General features: G+C 43.9%; 1 protein-coding gene across 1 annotated transcript; it reads left to right on the plus strand.

Annotated features, from left to right (window-relative positions):
• On the plus strand, window positions 1–21,687 carry LOC308321551 (mediator of RNA polymerase II transcription subunit 13-like). The gene is made up of 30 exons (XM_080772489.1): window positions 1–817; window positions 2,224–2,458; window positions 3,208–3,376; window positions 7,035–7,180; window positions 7,806–8,003; window positions 8,628–8,822; window positions 9,276–9,435; window positions 9,701–9,814; window positions 9,940–10,659; window positions 10,922–11,138; window positions 12,011–12,041; window positions 12,596–12,714; window positions 13,130–13,220; window positions 13,315–13,517; window positions 13,621–13,811; window positions 13,934–14,832; window positions 14,977–15,144; window positions 15,455–15,678; window positions 15,793–15,988; window positions 16,155–16,518; window positions 16,861–17,077; window positions 17,660–17,851; window positions 18,179–18,402; window positions 18,491–18,633; window positions 18,724–18,882; window positions 18,992–19,174; window positions 19,339–19,484; window positions 20,283–20,447; window positions 20,556–20,650; window positions 20,773–21,687. The coding sequence occupies exons 1-30, from the start codon at window positions 752–754 to the stop codon at window positions 20,903–20,905; spliced, it is 6,363 nt and encodes a 2,120-aa protein (XP_080628615.1). The 5' UTR covers window positions 1–751; the 3' UTR covers window positions 20,906–21,687.
• The last annotated feature ends 888 nt before the right edge of the window (window positions 21,688–22,575 follow it).

A 22,575-nucleotide genomic window follows, 5' to 3' on the forward strand; every position in this document is an offset into this window, starting at 1 on the left:
ATAATGGAAATCTGCAGGACCCATGGATCAGTGAGATAGGAGGAGTAGTCGATGAGTAATCTGGATAATTCGCTATTATATCGGTTTTTAAGAGTAGTTTTTAGAGTTTCGGAGGATTGTGGCGTTTTAGTGAAGATGAGTGTGGTGTAGCTAATTGTTTTCTATGGCTGGCTAACGTTAGGTCTTTGGTATGTTAGCTTGGGTGCTAACAGGCTAAGGCAGACCAGGGGGAGGGGAGAGTTCCTTTGCTTTGAAATTGTTTCAGATCGGCTAGCTAGCATTAGCAACTGTTAGCTCGCCCGGCCACTATTAGGCTATTGGGGTGAAGTTTTTGTTAGCTAGCGATCGCCTCTGTTTTCATTGCGCACACAACATTGCTAATATAGGATTGAAGGTTAGCCGGCCCGTGTCATGTTAACATTGCTTATATTTGGCGTTAGCATTACATAGCCGTAAAGCTGGCGGCCAAGTTTAGCAGATCGGACCAAACAGTAGGATTGATGAATAACGTTAGCTTAGCCGTTAGGCTAGCGCCGGGACGGTAGAAGTTGTCAGTGCTGGTAGACTAACGATAGCTAGCTTGTAGCTAGCAGGTTTGGGTACGCTTTGCTCTTTGACGTGGAATTACAAGTACATCGCACGCGTTGGAGCTTTTTGCCACCAAGTTATAGCGGATTAATGCGTTATTTCTCCTCATGGTGATTGAGACAATGGACGGCGACGCTACGACAACAACGCAGTGAAAAGGAGGATGAGTTCGTGCTTTGTACCAAACGGGGCCAGTTTGGAGGACTGCCACTCCAACCTGTTTTGCTTGGTAAGACTCTTCTCTCTCTCTCTCTGTGTGTGCCACAGTCTGTGTAGTGTATATGTATGCGCTCGATGCTAACATTAGCGGCCATGTACGTAACAAGGATGTGACCATGACGTCTACCAACAGTCGGAACGGAAGTGTGTGTTGTTTTCACAGTGTCGCTCAGTTGTGTGTGTGTGTGTGTGTGATAAAGAAAATAGTCAACGCGTTTGTACGCGTAACAAAACGAAGCCAATCTGTTGACAACAAGTTTTACGCCAGACGCCTCGCTGAGTATGGTGGATCACTTTGAGACTAGATGACGATTAGTTGTGACGCCACGGAAGCATCCTTGGTATCTTGATTGTGGGTGATAATAACTGAGAGGCCCGGAAAGCCATTTTGGCTAATCAGGCAACACAAGCTTTGTAACGTCAGTTCAGACAGAAGTGAAGGCATCACAGGCCTGCAACTTTAAGATCATTGGCTTTAATAGCCGAGTATGCTGTGCAAAGTGTGCATAATGCACCGCAGCGTCGTTACATACAGAGTTGTTGACTTGAACAAATCAAAGTTTGTAACAAAACATTAAGTGACAGTTGAGTTAACAATAACATTACTTTCCGCTGACAGTCCCAAACCGATTGGTAAAGTCTTCAAAAATCACCATTTTCATATGTATAACCTTTATTTAACTACTAAAACATTGACACGTGAGTCTTTTTTAAAGACTTGTTTTTTATATTATCATCTCGTAGATAGTATCGGTGTGTTCATCCACGCATGTGGGAGATTATTTCACCCTAGTAATTGCTATCATATTAATCCTGCTAATTTGCTTTTAGTGAGTCACTGTGTGTCTAGAATCCCTCATCATCAGTTTATAATAGTGTTTCTCAAAGTGAGGCCAGGGGAACCCCAGGGGTCTGTGGGGGTCACGAGCAAAATGAGTCTGACTATGGGTTGAAGTTCACTAAACATTTATGCAGAGGTTGATTGAGGGATTGTATAACTCAATGACATTTATTATGGGTGTCCCCGGCACATCATTTTCCAATGGAGGTCTGTGGCCTAATGCATATGTATTTGACATGAAAATGTTTGAGAACCACAGATTTATTACATATGAATAGCAGGGTGATTACTGTATTTTCGTTGGTGTGATTGTACTATCGCATGCGCACAATATTGCAAAACTTTACAAAATGGCATCGCTGTTCAAGTTATCACGAATCTTCCTTTTACATTTTTAATTGAAAACATTTTCTGCATCCTTGTGCAATGGGTGGGGATCTTTCTTTTACCATTCACATGTTAATACAGTCGGTGTTGCAGTCAACAACAGTTTGAGTACTGTTGTTGACTGAGTACTGAAGCAATTACATTATTTATTCATGCATATTCACGTTTTTTTCTTCCTGTTCTCTTAGGCCGATTTGACTGGAATAAAATGGCGCCGTTTCGTGTGGCAAGGACCCACATCGTCGCCGATCCTGTTCCCGGTAACCGAGGAGGACCCGATCTTGTGTAGCTTCAGCCGATGTCTGGCGGCAGATGTGCTGAGTGTGTGGAGAAGACACCACACCCCTGGCCGTAGAGAGCTCTGGCTCTTCTGGTGGGGGGATGACCCCAGCTTCGCAGAGCTCATCCATAATGAGCTCTCAAGTAAGTGCATGCTATATGGAAGGTGCTTTGTGCTGATGGTGATTTTTAAGTCCGGACACATACAGTAAATTATATGCACACAGAGTAAAATAAAAAGGTACATTTTGTTGCATTATGCAGCCTTGGGACAGTTCACACAGTATTTGTGATCATGATGAGAATCTCCTGTATGGTTCGATTAGAGGCTTGTGTCCCCACTATCCTAGGTCACTGTTTGAGCAAAATCACACAGCTCAGAGTCATAGGTGTCTCCTATTGGTCAGTAGCTTTGTAAACAGTTTGATCATGCCTTGTGCTGGCCATAGATCGATAGACTAATAGACACTCTGTATTAATCCCCATGGGGGAAATGCATGTAGCAGTACAGTAATAAGCATGAACACATGATGGATACAGGTAAATGTAGAGAGAAACTACAAGTAAAAAGTATAAACTAAATATGTGTATAACGGTTTGTATGGATAGCCTAAGTAAAGTATAAACGGTGAATAATATACAGTAATGAGCAAACATACAGTCAACAAAAATGTGTACAAAGAAGTGTACATCTCGGTAGTCAAGAATAGTTTGTTTAACATAACCTCACATAGTTGAACACAAAAGCACACATTCATGTGTTTCAGTTACCAGGTGTCCAAAGAACCGTTTGGTTGATAATAACAAAATGAGTGTAATATAATGTGATTTGTAAACAACAGTAGCAAGATTTGCTTTATTAAGTACCAGAATTAATTGATGTCTTCTTTCAGGTGAAGAGGATGGTGAGTGGGAGAGTGGGCTGTCCTATGAGTGCCGTACACTTCTGTTCAAAGCCATCCACAACTTGCTGGAACGTTGTCTCATGAACCGTGGCTTCGCCCGCATTGGAAAGTGGTTCGTTAAACCATACGAGAAGGAGGAGAAGCCCATTAATAAAAGGTACGTCTATGTGCCTGGGCAATGGGCATTGCCATATGTTTGTTAGTGGTTTCTTCATAATGGGCTGGCATCATAAGAAGCATATTTTTATGACACTTTATTTCTAAGGGTGGTGGTGGGTCAGGGGTAGAGCGGCCGGATGGTAACTGCAACGTTGCCAGTTTGAACCTGGGCTCCCAGGTCCAATTAGCTAATTCCTAGTCTGAAGAAGAGCAGTGTGCTTGAAACATCGCTCAGCCCACTCTGGTGGTACCAGAATAAAGTTTTAAAAGGGTGCTTTAGTATTTGTTTTGTTCCACCTTAACCATTTTCAATCTGGCATTTCTAATTTAGGCATGCCAATATAGACTACATTTTTCAAAAAACATAATAAATGGCAGATCTACAGAACGCTCAGAACACTTCACGATGCCACACGTGTGCATATAGCCTGGCATAAATGTTGTGAGAGGGGAATCGAGAATTTGCTACGAAGGTTGACATTTATCACAGACCCAAATCAATCACATCATGTTCGTGGCTGGTTTGACGTTTGTCACATTGTAGCTGGCTTTCATTATTTGTAAATGGTGTTTATAGTTTTGAAGCTAGTAATTATGTTGCTGAAGGTTTTGAAGGGTAATGAGTGTCAACTGCTCTGACCCCTGACACGCCAGACAATACTTGATGGCTATGCTTGGTTGGCAGAGTTGGCAGAACCGCAATCAATACATTTATATGATGAGTTAATAGAAAGCATGTTTCATTTAAACATTATGAGTTTCTTTGGGTGCGGAATGGCAAACTGATTTATGTCAAACATCCTGAACATGTTTTTACTAAGGCTGTCAAATGATTAAGATTAATCACACCTTCAAAATTAATGAATCATGATTAATCACCATTCAAACTGTCCAAAAGATGCCATGGCTTCCTGTATATTGTTGTGGAAATGGAAAGATAAATGACAGAAAGCGGATATACATTTTTTTTTAAATGTTTTTTGTTTTCAACCAGCAACGTCTGTCCGTACGGTCCCTATGTCTGTCTGTATGTTTAGGGTACCAACAGGGGGCGTTGTTGCACCACTCACTTCAGACAGGTCTGATTTTTTTGTTCGTACCTGGAGTTGTGCATTATCTCCGCTGTGCACAGCAGCACAGGGGAACTGTCTTTATATCCATGGTTGTTTTCAGTCGCTTTCCCTCTGTGACACAAAAGTACCATGTGTTACTGCAGGCGCAGCCATGCTGATTCACATAATCGTGTTGGACAAAACGAAACCAGCCGGACCAACGTCAATGGCTTAATCATTAAGCCAGTAGAGTTGGTCCGGCTGGGTTCGTTTGAAAATGTGGGTACATTAAGCCTTAATGTACGTAGGACCCTCATTTTCAAACTGTCCACAAGTTCCGACGGACCCGGTGGTATAAAACGTGTGAGTGATTCTTGCAGCGCGCTGCGTCTGACCCCGATAGCTACACACTAGTAGTTTGCGTTTGTGCATGCGTGCAAAGGAGTGAATGATGATGATGATGCAAAGCGGCTGGTACCCCCAGCCGCTTTGCTAGGCAGACAAAGTAACGCAACAGAATCAAACCACTTGGCAACCCAACTACAATACACAATCTATCTCTGGTGTTGTCCACTCATGACTGTACGCCACACAGATTTGTTATGTGCTGGACGTTCCTGAGCCGTGAGCACGTTAGGGGGAACACTGCGCATGCGTTAATTGCGTTAAATATTTTTAACGCAATTGATTAATGCCGTTAGCGCGATAATTTTGACAGCCTTAGTTTTTACCTGTCAAGACGGGAACCCCTTTTGGGGTAGAAGGTTAAGATTAGGCCTCGGGTCTAAATCGGTTAATATTTGGAGTGTGAAAATAGAGTAAATTTTTAACAGGAATGGTTGATAAGTTTTAGTGGTTAACATTTTCTATACATACAGTACTCAAACAGAATGCACTGGGTTCATCTACCAGTAAATCAGAGTGACTGTCAGTGACACCATGAAAAACACTACAACTATGCAATGTGACTCTTGCGCTGACCCCATAGAGGTAATGATACACTGAATCAATTTACACATAGATCTTATATGCTAAAGTAATCTCAGTTCAGCTATTACTTGAACTGATAAAGCATTTAGAAGCAGATTGTCTGAATCTTGCACTCTATGGTTGTCATTTATTAGAAGTATTAGAATTCTGAAACACTGACAATAATCTATTTAGAAATCGTAGGTTTTCATAGACATTGTTTCAACTTATGTCATGGAATAAGTGTGCAAGAGAGATGTATTGCTTGTTTTGTTCTATATAGAGGTCTTCCATCATCAGATAAAGGTGCAGAGCATCCAATATAAGCTATGCACTATCATTTTTGATAAAGCAACCCAGCAAACCAAGTTATGTTGTGTATGTGTTGTGATAAGATAAGTGCTACTGTCCAGTGCATGCACAGTATGTCCCAGCTTGACGTTACGAGGTACTGTACAGTACCACTCTGATATCGTATTTCTTCACAGTATTATTGCCTTCCGTTTGCACATGTATGGAGGCTGGGGAATCCTGGAGTTCCCTGGCGGGCTAATTTAAGACAGGGGCTGTTTGGCTCTAGTGATTCATGTAGCCTTGAGTTTCTCATAATGCAAAAACATTTGCACAGTTCCCTCTGGCTGCTTTGTACACTGTACTGTACCGGAGCTTTTCAGTTGTAACTGCTGTTGCAAAGACTTAAGGTGACTGCAGTGCTTGTTGGCTAGTGTCACTGTTCTGTGTGTGGGAAATTGGGAATAGTCCCATTTGGCCTCATTCTAGATGAAGACATCTAGAAATGGGTGTTGAGATGGCAGTGCAGCACCTCAAACACAAAGATCCAGCAGTCAGTCTCACTGTCGCCTGTTCTCTCTGGCTGGTAAACGAGCAGTCTTTGGAAAACGCTGAGTCTGCTGCACTGTGGTTTTACAGCAACCATGTCAAGAAGAACTATTTTAGTGCATTTACCCCCTCCGACCATGCAGGACATGTTAGACAATTAATATGTGTAAAGCTGTCTAAAAAAAACATTTCAAGGCTATGAGGATCGCTTTATTATCATTTATGTCACGTTTTCACCTGTTTTTGGAAGAAGTGGGGCTAATGTGGGGTCAAGCTAAAGCTAAAGTCTGTTATCCGCAGTCCGACTGAAGGTCTTGGCTGCCATCAATACTTTAATCAAGACAGGATTGAAGTGCACAAACAAATATTGTAGGAGTTGAGCCTGTCACATTCTCTTTCCTTTGACCGACATATTATCATTGTTTATATGGTTTTGTCTTTTCTGATTGACAGTGGTTTCTTTCAATTCACACATGCACAGTCGCACACACACACACACACACACACACACACACACACACACACACACACATTCTAACTTTAACTTTCAATAATGCACTATCAATAATATTCATATTTAATTTCATACAAATGCTTGGCAAGATAGCCCTTCAGAATTCCAGAATGTGACATACCCAGTTACCAACTTAAGTATATCACTCCTGGGTTAGAGCCATGAATGATACCAATTCTTGCCTCAAAAGCTCTTGCAAAATGTCTGGCTTATATTGTTTAATTACACACTGTTTTTCCCACAATGATTTTCTTAACAGTGATGCTTATTTTTCCTTACAGTGAGCACCTTTCGTGTGCCTTCACCTTCTTTGTGCACGGTGACAGCAATGTGTGCACAAGTGTGGAGATAGCCCAGCACCAACCTGTCCAACAGCTGTGTGAGGAGCACCTCAGTATGGCCCAGCAGAGCTCCAGTCCCATGCAAGGTATAGGAACACGCCAGCTATGCATATACTGATGTACATGTTTGCATTAGGTAGGAGTTGATGACAAGGAGTTGATGGGTTATTTGGTTTTCTACAGCTAGTCCTAAACCCTGTTTGACAGGATTCAAAGATCATGGCATTTGTTATGACATGTAATTTTAATCGCACCCATGGTCATGTCTGTGATTTCTTATATTTTTTAACCTTCTTTTTTTAAATCACAGATTTGAGCCCCTAATGCCAATTTATCAAAGAATTTGAGAGTGCTCTGGCAATTTTATCTGGATATTATCATTGACAGTTGCAGATTGTTTACGACAACATTTCTTTTTTCATATAGCCATAGTAACAAATAATTCGATTAATAAGCAATTTATAAGGACTTATAAGTGCCTTATGTGTTTTATTAACATGATGTTTGTATAAAGTGCTACCAAATTGCCTGTTCTAGTGATGGATACAGTATGTGATGTGCTCATCATAAATTTCAGAAGTTTTGTTTAATTTACGAATTACATCACTAAGGAACTATTTGACTATCACCATAATTACCATGAGAAACAAATCTCATCCGAATAGGGCTGTAGAGACACTCCCTAAACACTCTCTCCTCTTGCCTTTCCAGTCATCTTGAGCCCCTATGGCCTGAATGGGACCCTCACAGGCCAGGCCTTCAAGATGTCCGACCATCCCACCCAAAAGCTCATTGAGGAGTGGAGGCAGTTCTATCCCATCAGCCCCTGTCCCAAGGAGGCTCAAGAAGACAAGATGGAGGACACGGACTGGGAGGATGACTCTTTGGCGGCTGTTGAAGTCCTCGTCGGTAAGAAGTGGTCTGATATGGATTTGGTTTATGAAAGATGGTAATAATGTACTGCAATTCAGTGATGCCAAAGTTCCCGTGTCCCCTCAACCTCATACAATCCAAAATGTTCCCTTTCTTTCTCTTCCCCTCCGCGTTGGTGACTCATTTTGTTTTGGCTGTTGTAAGCGAAAGCGCGTTCGAGCGCTGTATGCGTGACCGTAAACGTTCCGGTACGGCACCACAGCGGAGTCGCAGATTAGTTCCGCCCTTTCGCTCCAGTAAAAAATATTTACATAATCGATTTTTGACATTTGTGAATCGATGAATTATCGTCCATTATGGCATCGCGATTAATTGAGTTATCGATTTCTGTTTTTGCACCACTAGTCTCCACATGATTTTCCCATTTGAATGACCACCTGTGGGTTCTGCGACCCATTTAGTTGAAAATCTAGCAACATCACTGATACAGTTAACCTGACGAAGATCCATTGAGATCGAAACGTCTTTTCAATAAAGTATTCCTTTACTAAAGAATGGTGTGCGGGCCCTACCTCCTTCCACAGTTAAGCTTTTACAATAACATGGATTCATAAGTTGTTGAGGTAAAGTAAGTAACAGGCTCTGTTTGTGCTTCTCCAGCGGGTGTGAGAATGGTGTACCCTGCCTGCCTGGTGCTTATTCCCATGTCGGACCTGCCTGCCATGGCTCCCCAGAGCTCTATAAATCCGTCGGGCAGCCTGTGTTCTGCCCCACAGGGCCAGAATGCTCACAGAGATCCTGCCATGTCGTCTGTCACTCTCACACCTCCAACATCACCAGAGGAGGCTCACACCGGTAAGACTTTTAAGATATATGTTCAGAGACAGCATGATGTAGAGGAGACAGTTCACTTTAGTATGGGAAAACATAAAATGGTAGAGATGGGGCAACAATGTAAGGCCAACAAACCCGGCCAATCGTCTTGTCTGCATATCTCTAAGAACAATCAAACTATCATACCGGTAGTCTGTGTTTTCTGTGAAAGCGGATGCTTTGGAACTAATTCTACCACGTTGTATACTATTCACCAATGTTCCTAAATATAAAATGTTATTCAGTACGTGCCATTCCGAAGATGTGCCAGAGTGAACTGACTTCTCTTAAAGAGACTACGATATCTTGACCTGCATTTGATCCACGAACCTGTGGTCCAGTTAAATAGAGGGCACTTCGACCCATTTTCACAGGCAGCATTTTCTGTGAGAATACTGTATGTATTATTTATGGGTTTGTTCTGTCTTCCCCCAGATTCTCAGCCTGCCCAGAGATGGCTAAAATTGTCCTCTGCCTCAGACAGCTACAGCTCCAACAGCAGGAGTCTCCATGGTGGCAAAATCCCTCGCAGGCTGGCCAGCCAGGTGGTGGAGTCTGTGTGGCAGGAGTGCAACATGAACCGCGCCAAGAACAAGTAAGTCCAGAGGGGTTCCCATCCAGCTTATTAAGCCTGATTTATACTGGCCACAAATAGCCAATCTACAAGAAAATAACGTTGAGTATAAATTAAGCAATGGGGGAGGTATTTTTTTTATTGCAAGCTATCAAACAGAAACTTGTAGTATAATATAGTTAAAATACGGTCAGAAAATAAGTTCATGAAAGCAAAAGCAATAAGGTGTGTGTACACTGTGTATGCTTACTAGTGTTGAGTTGTGTTTGTCTGATTTTCCTCATAGGAGAAAGTTTTGTGCACTGCCACTGACCAACGGGACGTGTGAAGAGGAGCCAGACAAACCTGGGATTTGGAACTTCATAGAACCATCTCAAAGGACACAGTGCACTTGCACAAGGTACTGTTAAGTAGCTCAGATTTGCATCATTTACATCGTTCCACCCATTTTTATACTAATTAGCTTCTTGAAGACCTACCATTGTCAGAGGGCCTGAAAATATTTGTTATTTTCCTGTGCCGCAGGCATAAGGGTCAGAAACAGCGTACCAGTAGCACCTCAGGACACCCACCATCGTCAGGCCAACCGCAGCAGCCAGCCCCCAAGCACAAGCTAGGAGACAAGCTGGAGAAGGCCGAGAAGCAGCAGAAGAGGCCCCAGCTGCCTTTCCATCATCGCAGTTCGCAGAGCGAAGAGCAGGCCCTCGAGCCGCCACAGTCCCAGAGGCTTTGCCTGCGAGTGCAGGACGACAGTTCGTACCCCAGCCTGCATCACGTGGACTCGGCCCCGCCCAAAGCCCCCACGCTGCACACCCACGGCCCCCCTGCTGACCTGGCAGGCTCGCCCCAGCCCCCTCCCCTCAGCCCCCATCCCTGTGACCACGTGGAAGGTGACCCAGCAGCCCAGCTGAAGAGTTCTTCCACGCCTGTTCACCAGACGTTCTACCCACCGTCGGTGGAGCCCTGTCTTCTGCCCCAGAAGGCCTCGTGCGAGGAGCCCCACCTGGACCCTGTGCCTATGCCCCTGCCCTTCCCCCCAGCTTATACGGAGACCTTGGAACCCACAATCTTTGTAGGTTCAGCCATCAACCCCAATGAAGACTCTACCCACAACCCCTGGAAGTACTTTTGTCTGCCCAAGAAGAAGCCTTCTGATTTCCTCACACCCCAGCTGGCTGTGGACAAAATACGAGATCATGACTCAGGAGGAGGCGGCGGAGCAGAGAGTGTAGTGTCTGTCACTGAGTGAGTATTTGAAGTTGACCCATTAAGACCTGAGGCCATTCTACAAATGGCTTCTAAATCAGTAGTTCTCACACTTTCAAGATCAAGAATAGCAGATGCTTTGTGATGCGATTCAGGCTTGTATAACTGCTATTTTTGATGCCAAAATCTAAAATGACAGAGGTTTCCCCGCTTCTAATGGGTTAAAAGATCACGTGCTAGTACTTAGTAGCATAGTTATACTGGTGTCTGTCTGATCACGTCTTCTTTTTTCTTTCACCAGGTTAATGTCGGGTGGCAATTGGCCCCTGAAGGTGTCTCAGGAACTGGTGAATATCTATGCCCAGCGGAGAAATAGCCATCTGGCATCTGCCACAGGGGACGGAGAGCATAGCGACACGTCGGACCCCTACGCCTTTGTGGAGGGAGACGAAGAGTTCAGCTTCACAGAGAAGAAGGACAGGCCAGGGGGGGAGAGAGAGGCTACCAGGAAAAACAAGGTAGGCTGATTTCACGCAGGGCATCAAACCTAGCACTCTAAATTGATCCAGATCAGTGTTAATGTTTTTCAGAATATTTTGATGTAGTCTTAGGTTTTTGAATAACGCACCATTTAGTCTTAGACCTATTTAGTATTCAGAAATTGTTAAGTCAAGTCGACTAAATATCAAACCCCTTAGTCTTTTAGTCTTAAGACAACAAAATTCCCAATGAATGAACCATTAAAGTAAAGCGCTTTGAGCACTTGGAAAGTGCTATAAAAATGCAATTCATTATTATTATTAAAATGAACACTGATCCAGATATTAGTCATTTCTTCTCTATTAACACTGTATGGCCTGACTCACACCTTCACAACAGATTGATGTATAGCTGATGCATGAGACTTGTTTACTGATGCAAGCTTGCAATGCATTTCCAATGGGAGTCACATGGTTTGACACAACATTTTTGTTGTATGAAGGGGAGGGGGGCAGTCGAAACACTGCCGAAAGCCGTACAACAAAAATGTTGTCAAACCTTCTGACTCCCATTGGAAATGCATTGGGGCGGCCATGACACTCACCCTTTGTTTACATCTAGCATGCATCAATGTTGTATGCTAGATCGAAAGGTGTGAGTGAAGCCTATGTATAATGCAGAGGCAGTATGCCCATCAGCCAAATGCCCAGGGTTGTTGCCATTCAATAATTCAACCACAGTAGGCTGATGTCAGATGAAAGATCATCTTTATTCTAAAATGTTTTAACCAAATGTTTAATTATTTATACTATTTGATGAAGTGAAGCGTGTGTGTTTGTGTGTGTCACATCTGGATTCAACATAATGTGGTTCCTAGAATAAAGGATTGTTTTCTGCTTGCTTCACCTAGGGGGATGATGGAGGTGGGACTTCAGGAGATGGTGAGAATAGCTCTCAAGTTGTTTATTAAATGTTCTAGGAATATGCTCCTAATATTTACCAAAATAATTATTTTCCGATTATTGTATCAATTACTTTTGAATTAATCAAAGCGTTTTTCTTATCTTTAAATGTTTTATACATAAACAAATCGACACAAAACATTTTAATTGAATAGATATTTTATAATCAACTAAACTGATTATTTTGATATACTTAGGCCGTATTTTATATTGGTAATGCTGTGCAAAGTAAACAAGTTGTCAGTCGCAATTTCTATTTTTGAAGATTATTCAGTTTTACAAAAGTAAGTCATTAAGCCTTGCCGAGCTATGAGACCCTTGATGCTGAGTGCCAAGCAGGGAGGTACTTTGGTATGACCTGGCCGGGGATCAAACCCCGTCCTCCCAGTCTCAGCGCTGCACATTCCTAAAGTGTTTTTAGTTAATAAAAGTAATTTTATTTTTGTATGTGTCATTTTAATTTAAAAATCATAGTGAATAGGGTTTTGTTTGAAGACCTTCTATTGAAAACGTATCATTTGATTGTGTTACAGATGGCCAAGGAACAGCTAATAAACCTCCTGTGTCCACCAGTCTAATCCATGAGAATGACTTGGCTGTGTCCTTCAGTGACCTGGACAAAATCTTCAACTCTGATGAGGATGAGCTAGCGGTTTGTACTTCATCTTTGCTTATGTCTAGGGCTATAAGCAACAGTTAATCAATCTAATTGCTTACAAAAAGTATAGATGATGTAATCAAATAATCAATTCATAATCAATACCTATTTTGGGCATGTCATAGGAAAAAGGTGAATAGAATACAATAAAATACGGTAGTTAAGATAGTTGCAGCCCTTGTTGGGTCTCCACCAGAGTTCTACTGCTGGCTACAGTTTAGTAACCTCTGTCCTGGGAAGACTCGCTCGCATTCACTATAATTCTGGGCACATTTGCAATACATCTCCCCCAGAGTTTAGGTGCATATTTTCAATGACTGTTGAAACCTATAGAATAAGTGTAGTGATGAAGTAGTCCACATATGCCAAAGACTCACTTTTTACGAATTATACACTTTTGTCCCCTCAGCCTGGATCCAGGAGAGCGGGTACTGGCACAGAAGACAAGTTTGGTAATAAGGACCATAAACATGCGACCCTGGACCCCTTGTCTTGCATAAGTAAGGACATTTCCTACATAACAGTGGATCATTAGAAACACTTGTACACGTGTACAAATGTGCTAATTATGTCATCTCTGTCTTCTTGCTATAGGCTCTGCAGACCTGCACCAAATGTTTCCCACTCCGCCTTCCTTAGAACAGCACATCATGGGCTATTCTCCCATGAACACTGGCAAAGAGTATGGTACCCTGGAAGGTGGGTCAGGTCTCAACCTTTTGGATGGTGGTCTGCTCAGCCTCTACAAAATGGAGGTGGAAGAAGGTTTCTGTAGCCCTAAACCCTCTGAGATCAAGGTACGGCAACAACTAAAGCTATCTTGTGTAAAGAACAAATGAAAACATTCTTTCAAACTGTCTTGCGCTAGTGACTAATGACCACCATCTCGCCATCTTTCAGGACTTCTCCTTTGTCTACAAATCGGACGCTTGTCAGCCTTTTATTGGCTGTTCCATGTATGCCCCCCTGAAGTCACTGCCCAGTCAGTGTTTCATGCCCATCAAGCTGCCAGAGGAGTGTGTGTACACACCCAGCTGGACCAACCATCTCATAACCCCAGTGCCAACCATGAGTATGCTCACCAAAGATAGGTAAGGCAGTGAAATAAGAAAGTGGACCGATACAATTTGAGTTTTGAGTTTGAAACTGGTTGTTGTTTGTTGTCATTGTGACCTGAAGTGGGTCTGATTGCTTTTTCTTCTCTCTGCATCAGTAACATACCCAGTGTGGAGCCGAACTACGAGAGCTACACCCCTCAAACGCACACGCCTTTCATGTCCAACAGCGCCCCCCCTAGCAACAGCGCCACCACCGGCATCCTACCATCCCCATCCCCAGCCACGCCGCGCTTCTCCGTCCCCACCCCCCGAACACCTCGCACTCCACGGACGCCCCGCGGCCCCTCCAGTGTCCAGGGCTCGCTTAAGTACGACAACTCGGACCTGTACTCGCCGGCCTCCACGCCCTCCACATGCCGCCCGCTCAGCTCGGTGGAGCCCGCCACGGTGCCCTCGATCCCCGAGGCCCACAGCCTCTACGTCACCCTCATCCTCTCCGAGTCGGTCATGAACCTCTTCAAGGATTGCAACTTTGAAAGCTGCTGCGTGTGCGTGTGCAACATGAACATCCGGGGCGCCGACGTCGGCGTGTACCTAAACGACAATGGCGAGGCCCAGTACCCGTGCACCTGCGGCTTCAGCGCCGTTTCCAACCGGCGCTTTGGCCAGGCGGCCGGGCTCTTCCTGGAGGACGAGCTGGACGTGGTGGGGCGGGGCTCCGACGCCAGTCGCGACACGGAGCGATCCTACGAGGAGCTGCGCGCCGCCTCCCTGCATAAGGCCGGCAGCTTGAAGGAGAAGCCTCCAGATGAGCTCATCCTCCTCCTGCAGGACCAGTGCACCAACCCCTTCGCCCCTATGGCCGGCGTGGACTACCCCAAGCCTGTGAGCTCGCCCTCGCGCTCGTTCGTGCGCGTCGAGGAAAGAGACTGTTATAACGACTGCTACATGGCACTGGAGCACGGCAGGCAGTTTATGGACAATATGTCGGGAGGCAAGGTGGATGAAACACTAGTGAAAAGCACCTGTCTGCATCAGTGGCCGAAACGAAAGTGTGAGTTTATTTTTTATTTATGCTGCTCCATCCATTTATGCTGCTTTTATTTATGCTATCACCATCCTGTTTTGTCTCTTGACTGTTACATTTAGTTTGTCTTCATGATGCTGACTTATTCTGTTTTCTTTTCCTTTTCTGAAGCGACAGACATGAGCAAGCTGTTTTCTCAGGATGTGCTCCGGGTGTTGTTGGCCCTGCAGCCTGTACTGCAGGACACCATTCAGAAGAAAAGGAGTGTGCGCTCCTGGGGTGTACAGGGCCCGCTTACCTGGCAACAGTTCCACAAGATGGCTGGCAGGGGCTCCTATGGTAAATACATCTATTTATCAGGAGTCACTGATGATTCATTTGTATGTTGTCGCACAACAGCATACTGTTGTGCAATGAAGTATACATTTGGAATTAGTCTGCTGATGCATACACTACATACAGGTTTTAGTTTAGGCATGTTATTGGTCCGACTGTCATTAGACCGACAACCTACCTCAAACCCTAACCTAGCCGCAAGCATGGGAGCAGCACATCCGTTGGTGTCTAATCTGCGTGTGCATCCCATACACTGTACAACTTGACTGTATGGGTTCAGATCAAAACCTTGACCACCACATTCTCATTCCAGGTACAGATGAGTCTCCAGAGCCACTGCCCATCCCTACGTTCCTGGTCGGTTATGAGTATGACTTTGTGGTGCTGTCTCCCTTTGGCTTGCCCTACTGGGAGAAACTCCTCTTGGATCCATTTGGCTCCCAAAGAGATGTGGGATATGTAGTCATTTGCCCTGAGAGTGAGGCTCTCATCAATGGAGCCAAGACTTTCTTTAAGGATCTTAGTGCTGTGTTTGAGGTCAGCAACGACATCTTCTGAAATGCTTGCACATCCACAAAGCAACTTATATTTTTTTAATGAAAGGCAATGATGAAACTTATTTAACATACTTATACTTTTTTTCCTTTGCAGGGATGCCAGCTTGGCCAACACAGGGCCATCTGTAACACGTACCCAGAGGGCATTTTGAAGGTTGGCACCACCGAGGTCAAGAACATGGCAGAGCAGCCCCTTAGCGACTGGTTCCTTAAGATGTCTGCCAGAGAAGGGAACAATGAAGCCTTTAACAAGCTCAAGCTCTTCGCTCAAGTCTGCCGCCATGATTTGGGTAATGCAACCTTATTCACATCCCTTAAAGGGCAAAATGTCTTTCTTTTTTTTACCCAATCCTGACATGAAAGTCTGACATGGATTCCAACTGTGTTTGGGTTTTTAGCATTTTCATACAATATAATATAATGATATTGATGATTGTTATGTTTTTGTCCCCTCAGCTCCATACCTGTCAGACCAGTCCTTGGACAGCTCTCTGTTGTCCCAGCGCAGCCCGGTCGTGGTCTCCACCTCCTCTCAGACCTCCAGCTCCTCCAGTAGCACAAACACTACCAGCTCTGCCCAGCCTGCCCCCTCTCTGGTCAACAGCACCCCTCCTTCATCCACCTCAGGACCCCAAGCCATTGGGGGAATGGCGTCAGCCAAGCCAAGCTCCTACCCCGGCTTTGGGACGGGGGCTTTGCCAGTCAGTACTTCTCAGAACGGACCCCAGTCCAACCCCCCCCAGCCCCAGGGACCAGGAGTTTTGGGTGAACACGGCTGCTCTGCCAACCAGCCTCCGGCTCCCACTGAGCCAATAGAGACGTAGGTCACCGCTGCATGTTAGCTTGGACCGTGCAATTCCCATAGAAACTAGGGCCGCACAATTAACCGACATGCCAAAATGATATATTAAAATGTATATAATCGACTAAATTAGTTTGATTAACCACTTAACCCTGTATTATACTTGTGCAATGATGGCATACATAAATAGTGAAAATGGCCGATCTACAGACTCGTAGAGCTGCTATTTTCACTATTTTTTTTAAATAATTGATCATTAATCATAATTGTGGCAAGATTTTTAAATAATACTGATTTTGTCCAGCCTTTATAGAAACCATTGTTTGCACAGCTTGCTAACTAATTCACTATCCCTAACAGCACAATGGACAGAGACAAGGTGGGCAAACCCACAGACGGGGAGTCCCATGCCGTTTCTTTCCCCCCTGCCATCGTGGTGTACATCGTGGACCCCTTCAGCTATGAAGACGCCGACAGAGAGGTTCACTCCAGCGTCTATACAATGGGTCTCTTGCGCTGCTACCTGGAGATGCTTCAGTTCCTTCCCCCTCACATCAGAAACGCAGTCTCTGTGCAGGTAGAGCTCAACATTTAGGTCATTCATATCACTAGTGATCGACCAATTGTGTTATTTCAGTGGCCTTTTTTTTTAAAATACAACATGAATATGACCAGTAGCTATCACACATAACTGAAAAAACAAGCATAACTCCCCTGGTTGGAAGTTTTCACCCACAAAAGAAATCTACAACTTAGGTGTGATTGGCCAAAACTTTCCCGAAATCTACCTATCACTGGTGTTAACCACCACAACTAATTTGAATTAATCTGTATAGGAAAAACACAATTAACATGATCTAAATTCAATGTTCATGGATGTGTGAAAACGGCTTTTGACAAAGTATGTACAACTCATTGTGCTGTATTAATGGTATGAAAACATGGCATTAAACGTGTAGTTTAAACTCTATTGTCTTGGTCAGATTGTTCCGTGCCAGTACCTGTTGCAGCCTGTTTAAAACTCTATTGTCTTGGTCTAGAAACTAGATTGTCCTGTGCCAGTACCTGTTGCAGCCTGTTTCAACTCTATTGTCTTGGTCTAGATTGTTCCGTGCCAGTACCTGTTGCAGCCTGTTTAAACTCTATTGTCTTGGTCTAGATTGTCCCGTGCCAGTACCTGTTGCAGCCTGTACGTAGTGGGGATCGACACCTCTACAGCCAGCACCTCAAGTCCCTGGCCTTCTCCGTGTTCACTCAGTGTCGTCGGCCTCTGCCAAATTCGACAAACTTCAAGGCTCTCACTGGCTTTGGGCCTGGCCTTGCCCTCGACCTGGCACTCAAGAACCCAGAGGTAGTTGATCCTGCACTTATGGGACCGTACCAGTGATCTGACTTGTTAGCCTATTGAATGCAAACGACCGTGTCATTTACATTACAGAGCATTTCCCACAGCATACTGTTGTTATGATCATATTGTACTGAAGTGAACTGACTGGATTGTCTGTTTATGTACAATATAATACAAGCGAAGCTGTCAATAGGCAATATTGTATTGATTCTGGCATGGTCATCTAGTAAGCTGGAGTTTAGTAAGTTTGCATATTTTTAAAGTTAATGGCTACCACTGTCATTTTGCTGTCTTTGTAGTTAAAAACATTATCCCTTGACCTTTTTGCAGAGACCCGAGTGTTTGCGTCTCTACACGCCTCCTTTCATCCTGGCACCAGTGAAAGACAAGCAGACGGAGCTGGGGGAGACGTTTGGCGAAGCAGCCCAGAAGTACAATGTTATGTTTGTGGGCTACTGTCTTTCCCATGACCAGCGCTGGCTGCTAGCCTCCTGCACTGACCAACATGGAGAACTTCTGGAGACCTGCATCATCAGCATTGATGTGCCCAACAGGTACATGCATTGTCCTCTCACACCAAGTTCAAGATCACTCACTTTTTCCACACAATATCGTATTTAAACTAAGCTGTTTTTGGTGTAGGGCCAGAAGGAAAAAGGGGTCAGCCAGGCGCTTGGGCTTGCAGAAGCTGTGGGACTGGTGTCTCGGATTGGTACAAGTGACATCACTGCCCTGGAGAGTAGTAGTTGGACGTCTCGGCAGAATGGGTCACGGCGAGCTGAAAGGTACACATTTCAATTCAATGATGTGCTTTACAAGTACATTGTGCTGGTAACATCGTACATTGTGCTAATAATAACACGGCTTTGTTCCAGACTGGAGTATTCTGCTAAGCAGAAGGAACCTTCAGACCATCAGCAAACGACTGAAGGAAACCTGTAAGATGTGTGGCATTTCTACCGCTGACACTCCCAGCATCCTCAGTGCATGCCTGGTTGCCATGGAGCCTCAGGGATCCTTTGTTATCATGCCAGGTAAAAAAAAAAGCCACTGAATTGAAATCATGGACTGATATTTGTTATACTAGTATAGTTTGTTTTACTAGAATAGTTTGTTTCTGACAAGTTCTTTTTTGTTTTTTAGACTCTGTGTCGACCGGTTCTGTGTTTGGTCGAAGCACCACACTCAACATGCAGACGTCCGCACTGAGCACACCTCAGGACACATCTTGTACTCACATCCTGGTGTTCCCCACTTCTGCCATGGTGCAGGTCAACTCCAACACTACTGAGCCCATGGACATTAATTTCAACCCCATTAATCCTGGTATGTTTCTTATCGTCACACAGTCAAAACAGTCACATGTCTTCTTAGACACGCTACTGTAGTAAAAACATGCAATATTTGACGAGGTTCTAACAGCAGGTAGAACCTTACTTTATATCAGTCAAGAGCGTTTAAGAGAAATAACTGTGTGTGTGTGTGTGTAGATGGCTCTGACGGGATGGGCATCTTTGACCTGTTTGACAACGACATGGTGGATCCTGACCTCATCAACATATTGCCTAACTCCCCCACCACCTCCCCTGTACACTCCCCTGGCTCGCATTACCACCAGGGGGGAGATGGCAGCAAGGTAAACCATTTTATTTATTTTTTCAATGATGCATTAGGCTCTCTTTTTTAATGTGAAACTTACCTGTGCTGGCAAGGCACAAGTAGAATGTATGTTGTAGGGATTTAATGATGCACCACGAGACAATTAATTGATACAAATATGTAATGATTCAAATGTGTGAATTGGAAGATACTCACTAGGGAGTATAAATTAGGCGTTGAATTTTGTGAAGTTGTCGATGCAGCGGTGCCGTTTTAAATTATTTGTCAGTGAATAAATGTTCCTATTAAAGAGATGTTCATGATCTGGTGGAGCTGCATCATGTCCACTCACATACTCTGACGAAGCCCCACAGCCCAAACCATGCTGTTTATTTTGAGGCTGTGCTTCCAGTGAATACTAGTTCTAAAAAATGGACTTCTGTGAATCTCAGTTTTAAAAACGGATTACTATAATTACCAGATGGCTGCCCCTGGTGTTTGCCAAAAACGACAATAATAATTGTCCCACAGTATGACCTGACAAGCCTAAACTATTGCAGCTCTACAAGCTCACAATGTGTGTCATCGCAATGCACTGAGCTTGTAGATTGGCTATTTTTGGTCCGCTACACCGTGCATGGTGGAGTATTGACCATAACCTGAACCACACTAATTTGATATAGAAAAGTTAGGAAAAATAAAATATATTCGTTTTTTTCCTGAGAAATAATTGGAATAATCATATTGTAATTTGTCTGAAACCGCATTAAAAAAAATAGTAATTTGTATTGTGAACCCTGGATTGTTAATTAAATCATGATTTGTTGTGTTGCAGGGCCAGAGTACAGATCGTATGGAGTCTCATGAGGAGGCCTTAAACATCCTGCAGCAGCCGATGGCTCTGGGCTACTTCATCTCCACAGCCAAGGCTGGACCGCTTCCTGACTGGTTCTGGTCCGCCTGCCCACAAGCCCAGAACCAGTGTCCTCTGTTCCTCAAGGTAGGAGAACACTGCTTCTGTGGAAGACCACCCATATGGTACACTGTTTGACACTATCTTTGACTTGTAACCTTGCGCTGAACGTCAACACTTCTTTGTCTCCATCAGGCCTCCTTGCACCTACACGTGTCGTCTTCAGATGAGCTTCTGCACAGTAAACACTCCCATCCCTTGGATTCGAACCACACCTCCGATGTACTCAGGTATGCTACTCTGATGAGAAATATTTCTTAAGCAATGAAAAATTATGGATTGTTTATCAGAATGAAAGCCAATTATGAATCATCGCATTAGTGTGACATGCACCTTACCCTCTATTTGACAGATTTGTACTGGAGCAATACAACGCCCTCTCTTGGCTAACATGTGATCCTGCAACTCAAGACCGTCGCTCCTGTCTGCCTGTTCACTTTGTGGTGCTCAACCAAATGTACAACTTTATCATGAACATGCTCTGATCTCTGGTGGGATGGAACTGCTGAGATACGAGTCACTCAGTCAGGGCGATCCCCAACAACTAAATGGACCTCTGACCAGGGGAAGAAGGACCATACAAGACGCGTAGGATGCACTTCCCTTCCTGGCGTATCTCATGTGACACTGACTGGCCGACTGGAAGTTTCCAATCAATTAATCAAATGCCAAGAACCCATTTTGGATGATCAAGGGACTTTTCATAAAGGAGAATACATTTTTCTTTTTATTGACTGTAGATTGCAATCTATGAAATTTTATCCTAATGAAATGCCTGCATATATTATTTATTGTAAGTTTTTAAATGTGGAATTTTTAATTCTTAATATCTTTTTATATATTACAAATCCTAGAGAGTGTGTATATTGCCATCTCACTGTAAAGGAATTGGTTTAAAGTGATGTAATTTTCTGAATTGCAATACAGAAATCTGTTCAAGTGAATTTGCTGTAGAATTGCTTTTAGAGTATTATTTTTTCAAAGGGTACAGACCTTTTTATTGCCATGCTGTACAAATGAAGGGGCTGGTCTGGGCATTGGAGTCCCACCCAGTGAGTGGATGAGAATTACCTCTCCATCTGCTTTGGTGCCAGAGTCTCTCGCACAGTAACTCGAGCTCTGAAGAGGAATAAGAGGTACATTGTCAGATTCTATATTTTATATTACAGATTTAGGTAATTGCGTGTGTGTATATGTGTACATATAATTGTGTGCCACTACTGATGGTGCAACTTCTGTTTTAGGAATAAAGTGCGTCTACCTATTGTCACTGTTTTTTATGGGGTCTTTATAGCAAGGATACCAAACGGTCTCACAAAATTGGAACAGATGTGGCTACAGGCACACCTTCGTGCCAGAGAACTCCTAGACCAGGCGTCACTTCTGGGTTTTTTAACAGCTGGTAGATGGACATTACGCTCTCATGCGAGTCCGCGACTTCAACTTGTAGTTTCTGCAAAAAACTGAAACGCTTAGCCTTTGCAGATGCTACAAGTTGAAGCCGAAGTTTAAAGTGGCTGGCCGAATTTAGGCCAAAGAGAATTTTTTTTTGTGCAAAACTAATGCTTGGAATGGATTCATCACGAAAAACCCCTAGTTTGACATGTCACATGCTACTTATAGTCGAAAATTTGAATATTTGCCAATGTTTTCTATGCCTATGGTACATGGTATATACACAAATTGCCATAACTTTTTCTTAGTGACGTTTCCGGAATGAAGGCCTCATTCTGTGGACCTTAATGACCAACTGAATAGAAAAAACACAAAGTTTGTCGTAATGACATCACAGGTTAATCTCTATTGAGTATTCCATGAGTTTTTGGGCCTGTGGCTCCCCAGCTATAAGGACCTCCTGCAAGGCAACATTTTTCAGTGAAGAGGAAAAGCTCAGTCTTGTCTGCACTCTGCACTGAGACTCTTCACACTGTGCGGCAAAGGGAAATAAACTAAGAACGTTGTGTTATCAGCGAGATGACAAGGATCTGGTGTAAAGGGAAAATGGAGGGAGCCATGCAGACTGCTGTGGAACTCCTTCCAAACATCATGAAACCTGGTAGGAGGAGAGCCACATGAGGGGCCATCCCGTGAAACCAAGGTCACAAAGGGTGTCCATGAGAAACGGGTGGTTGATCTAACGGGATTAGAGCCACTA

Source organism: Protomyctophum bolini (assembly GCF_963924005.1).
Source record: "Protomyctophum bolini genome assembly, chromosome: 9".
In the NCBI taxonomy this organism is placed as follows: Eukaryota; Metazoa; Chordata; class Actinopteri; order Myctophiformes; family Myctophidae; genus Protomyctophum; species Protomyctophum bolini.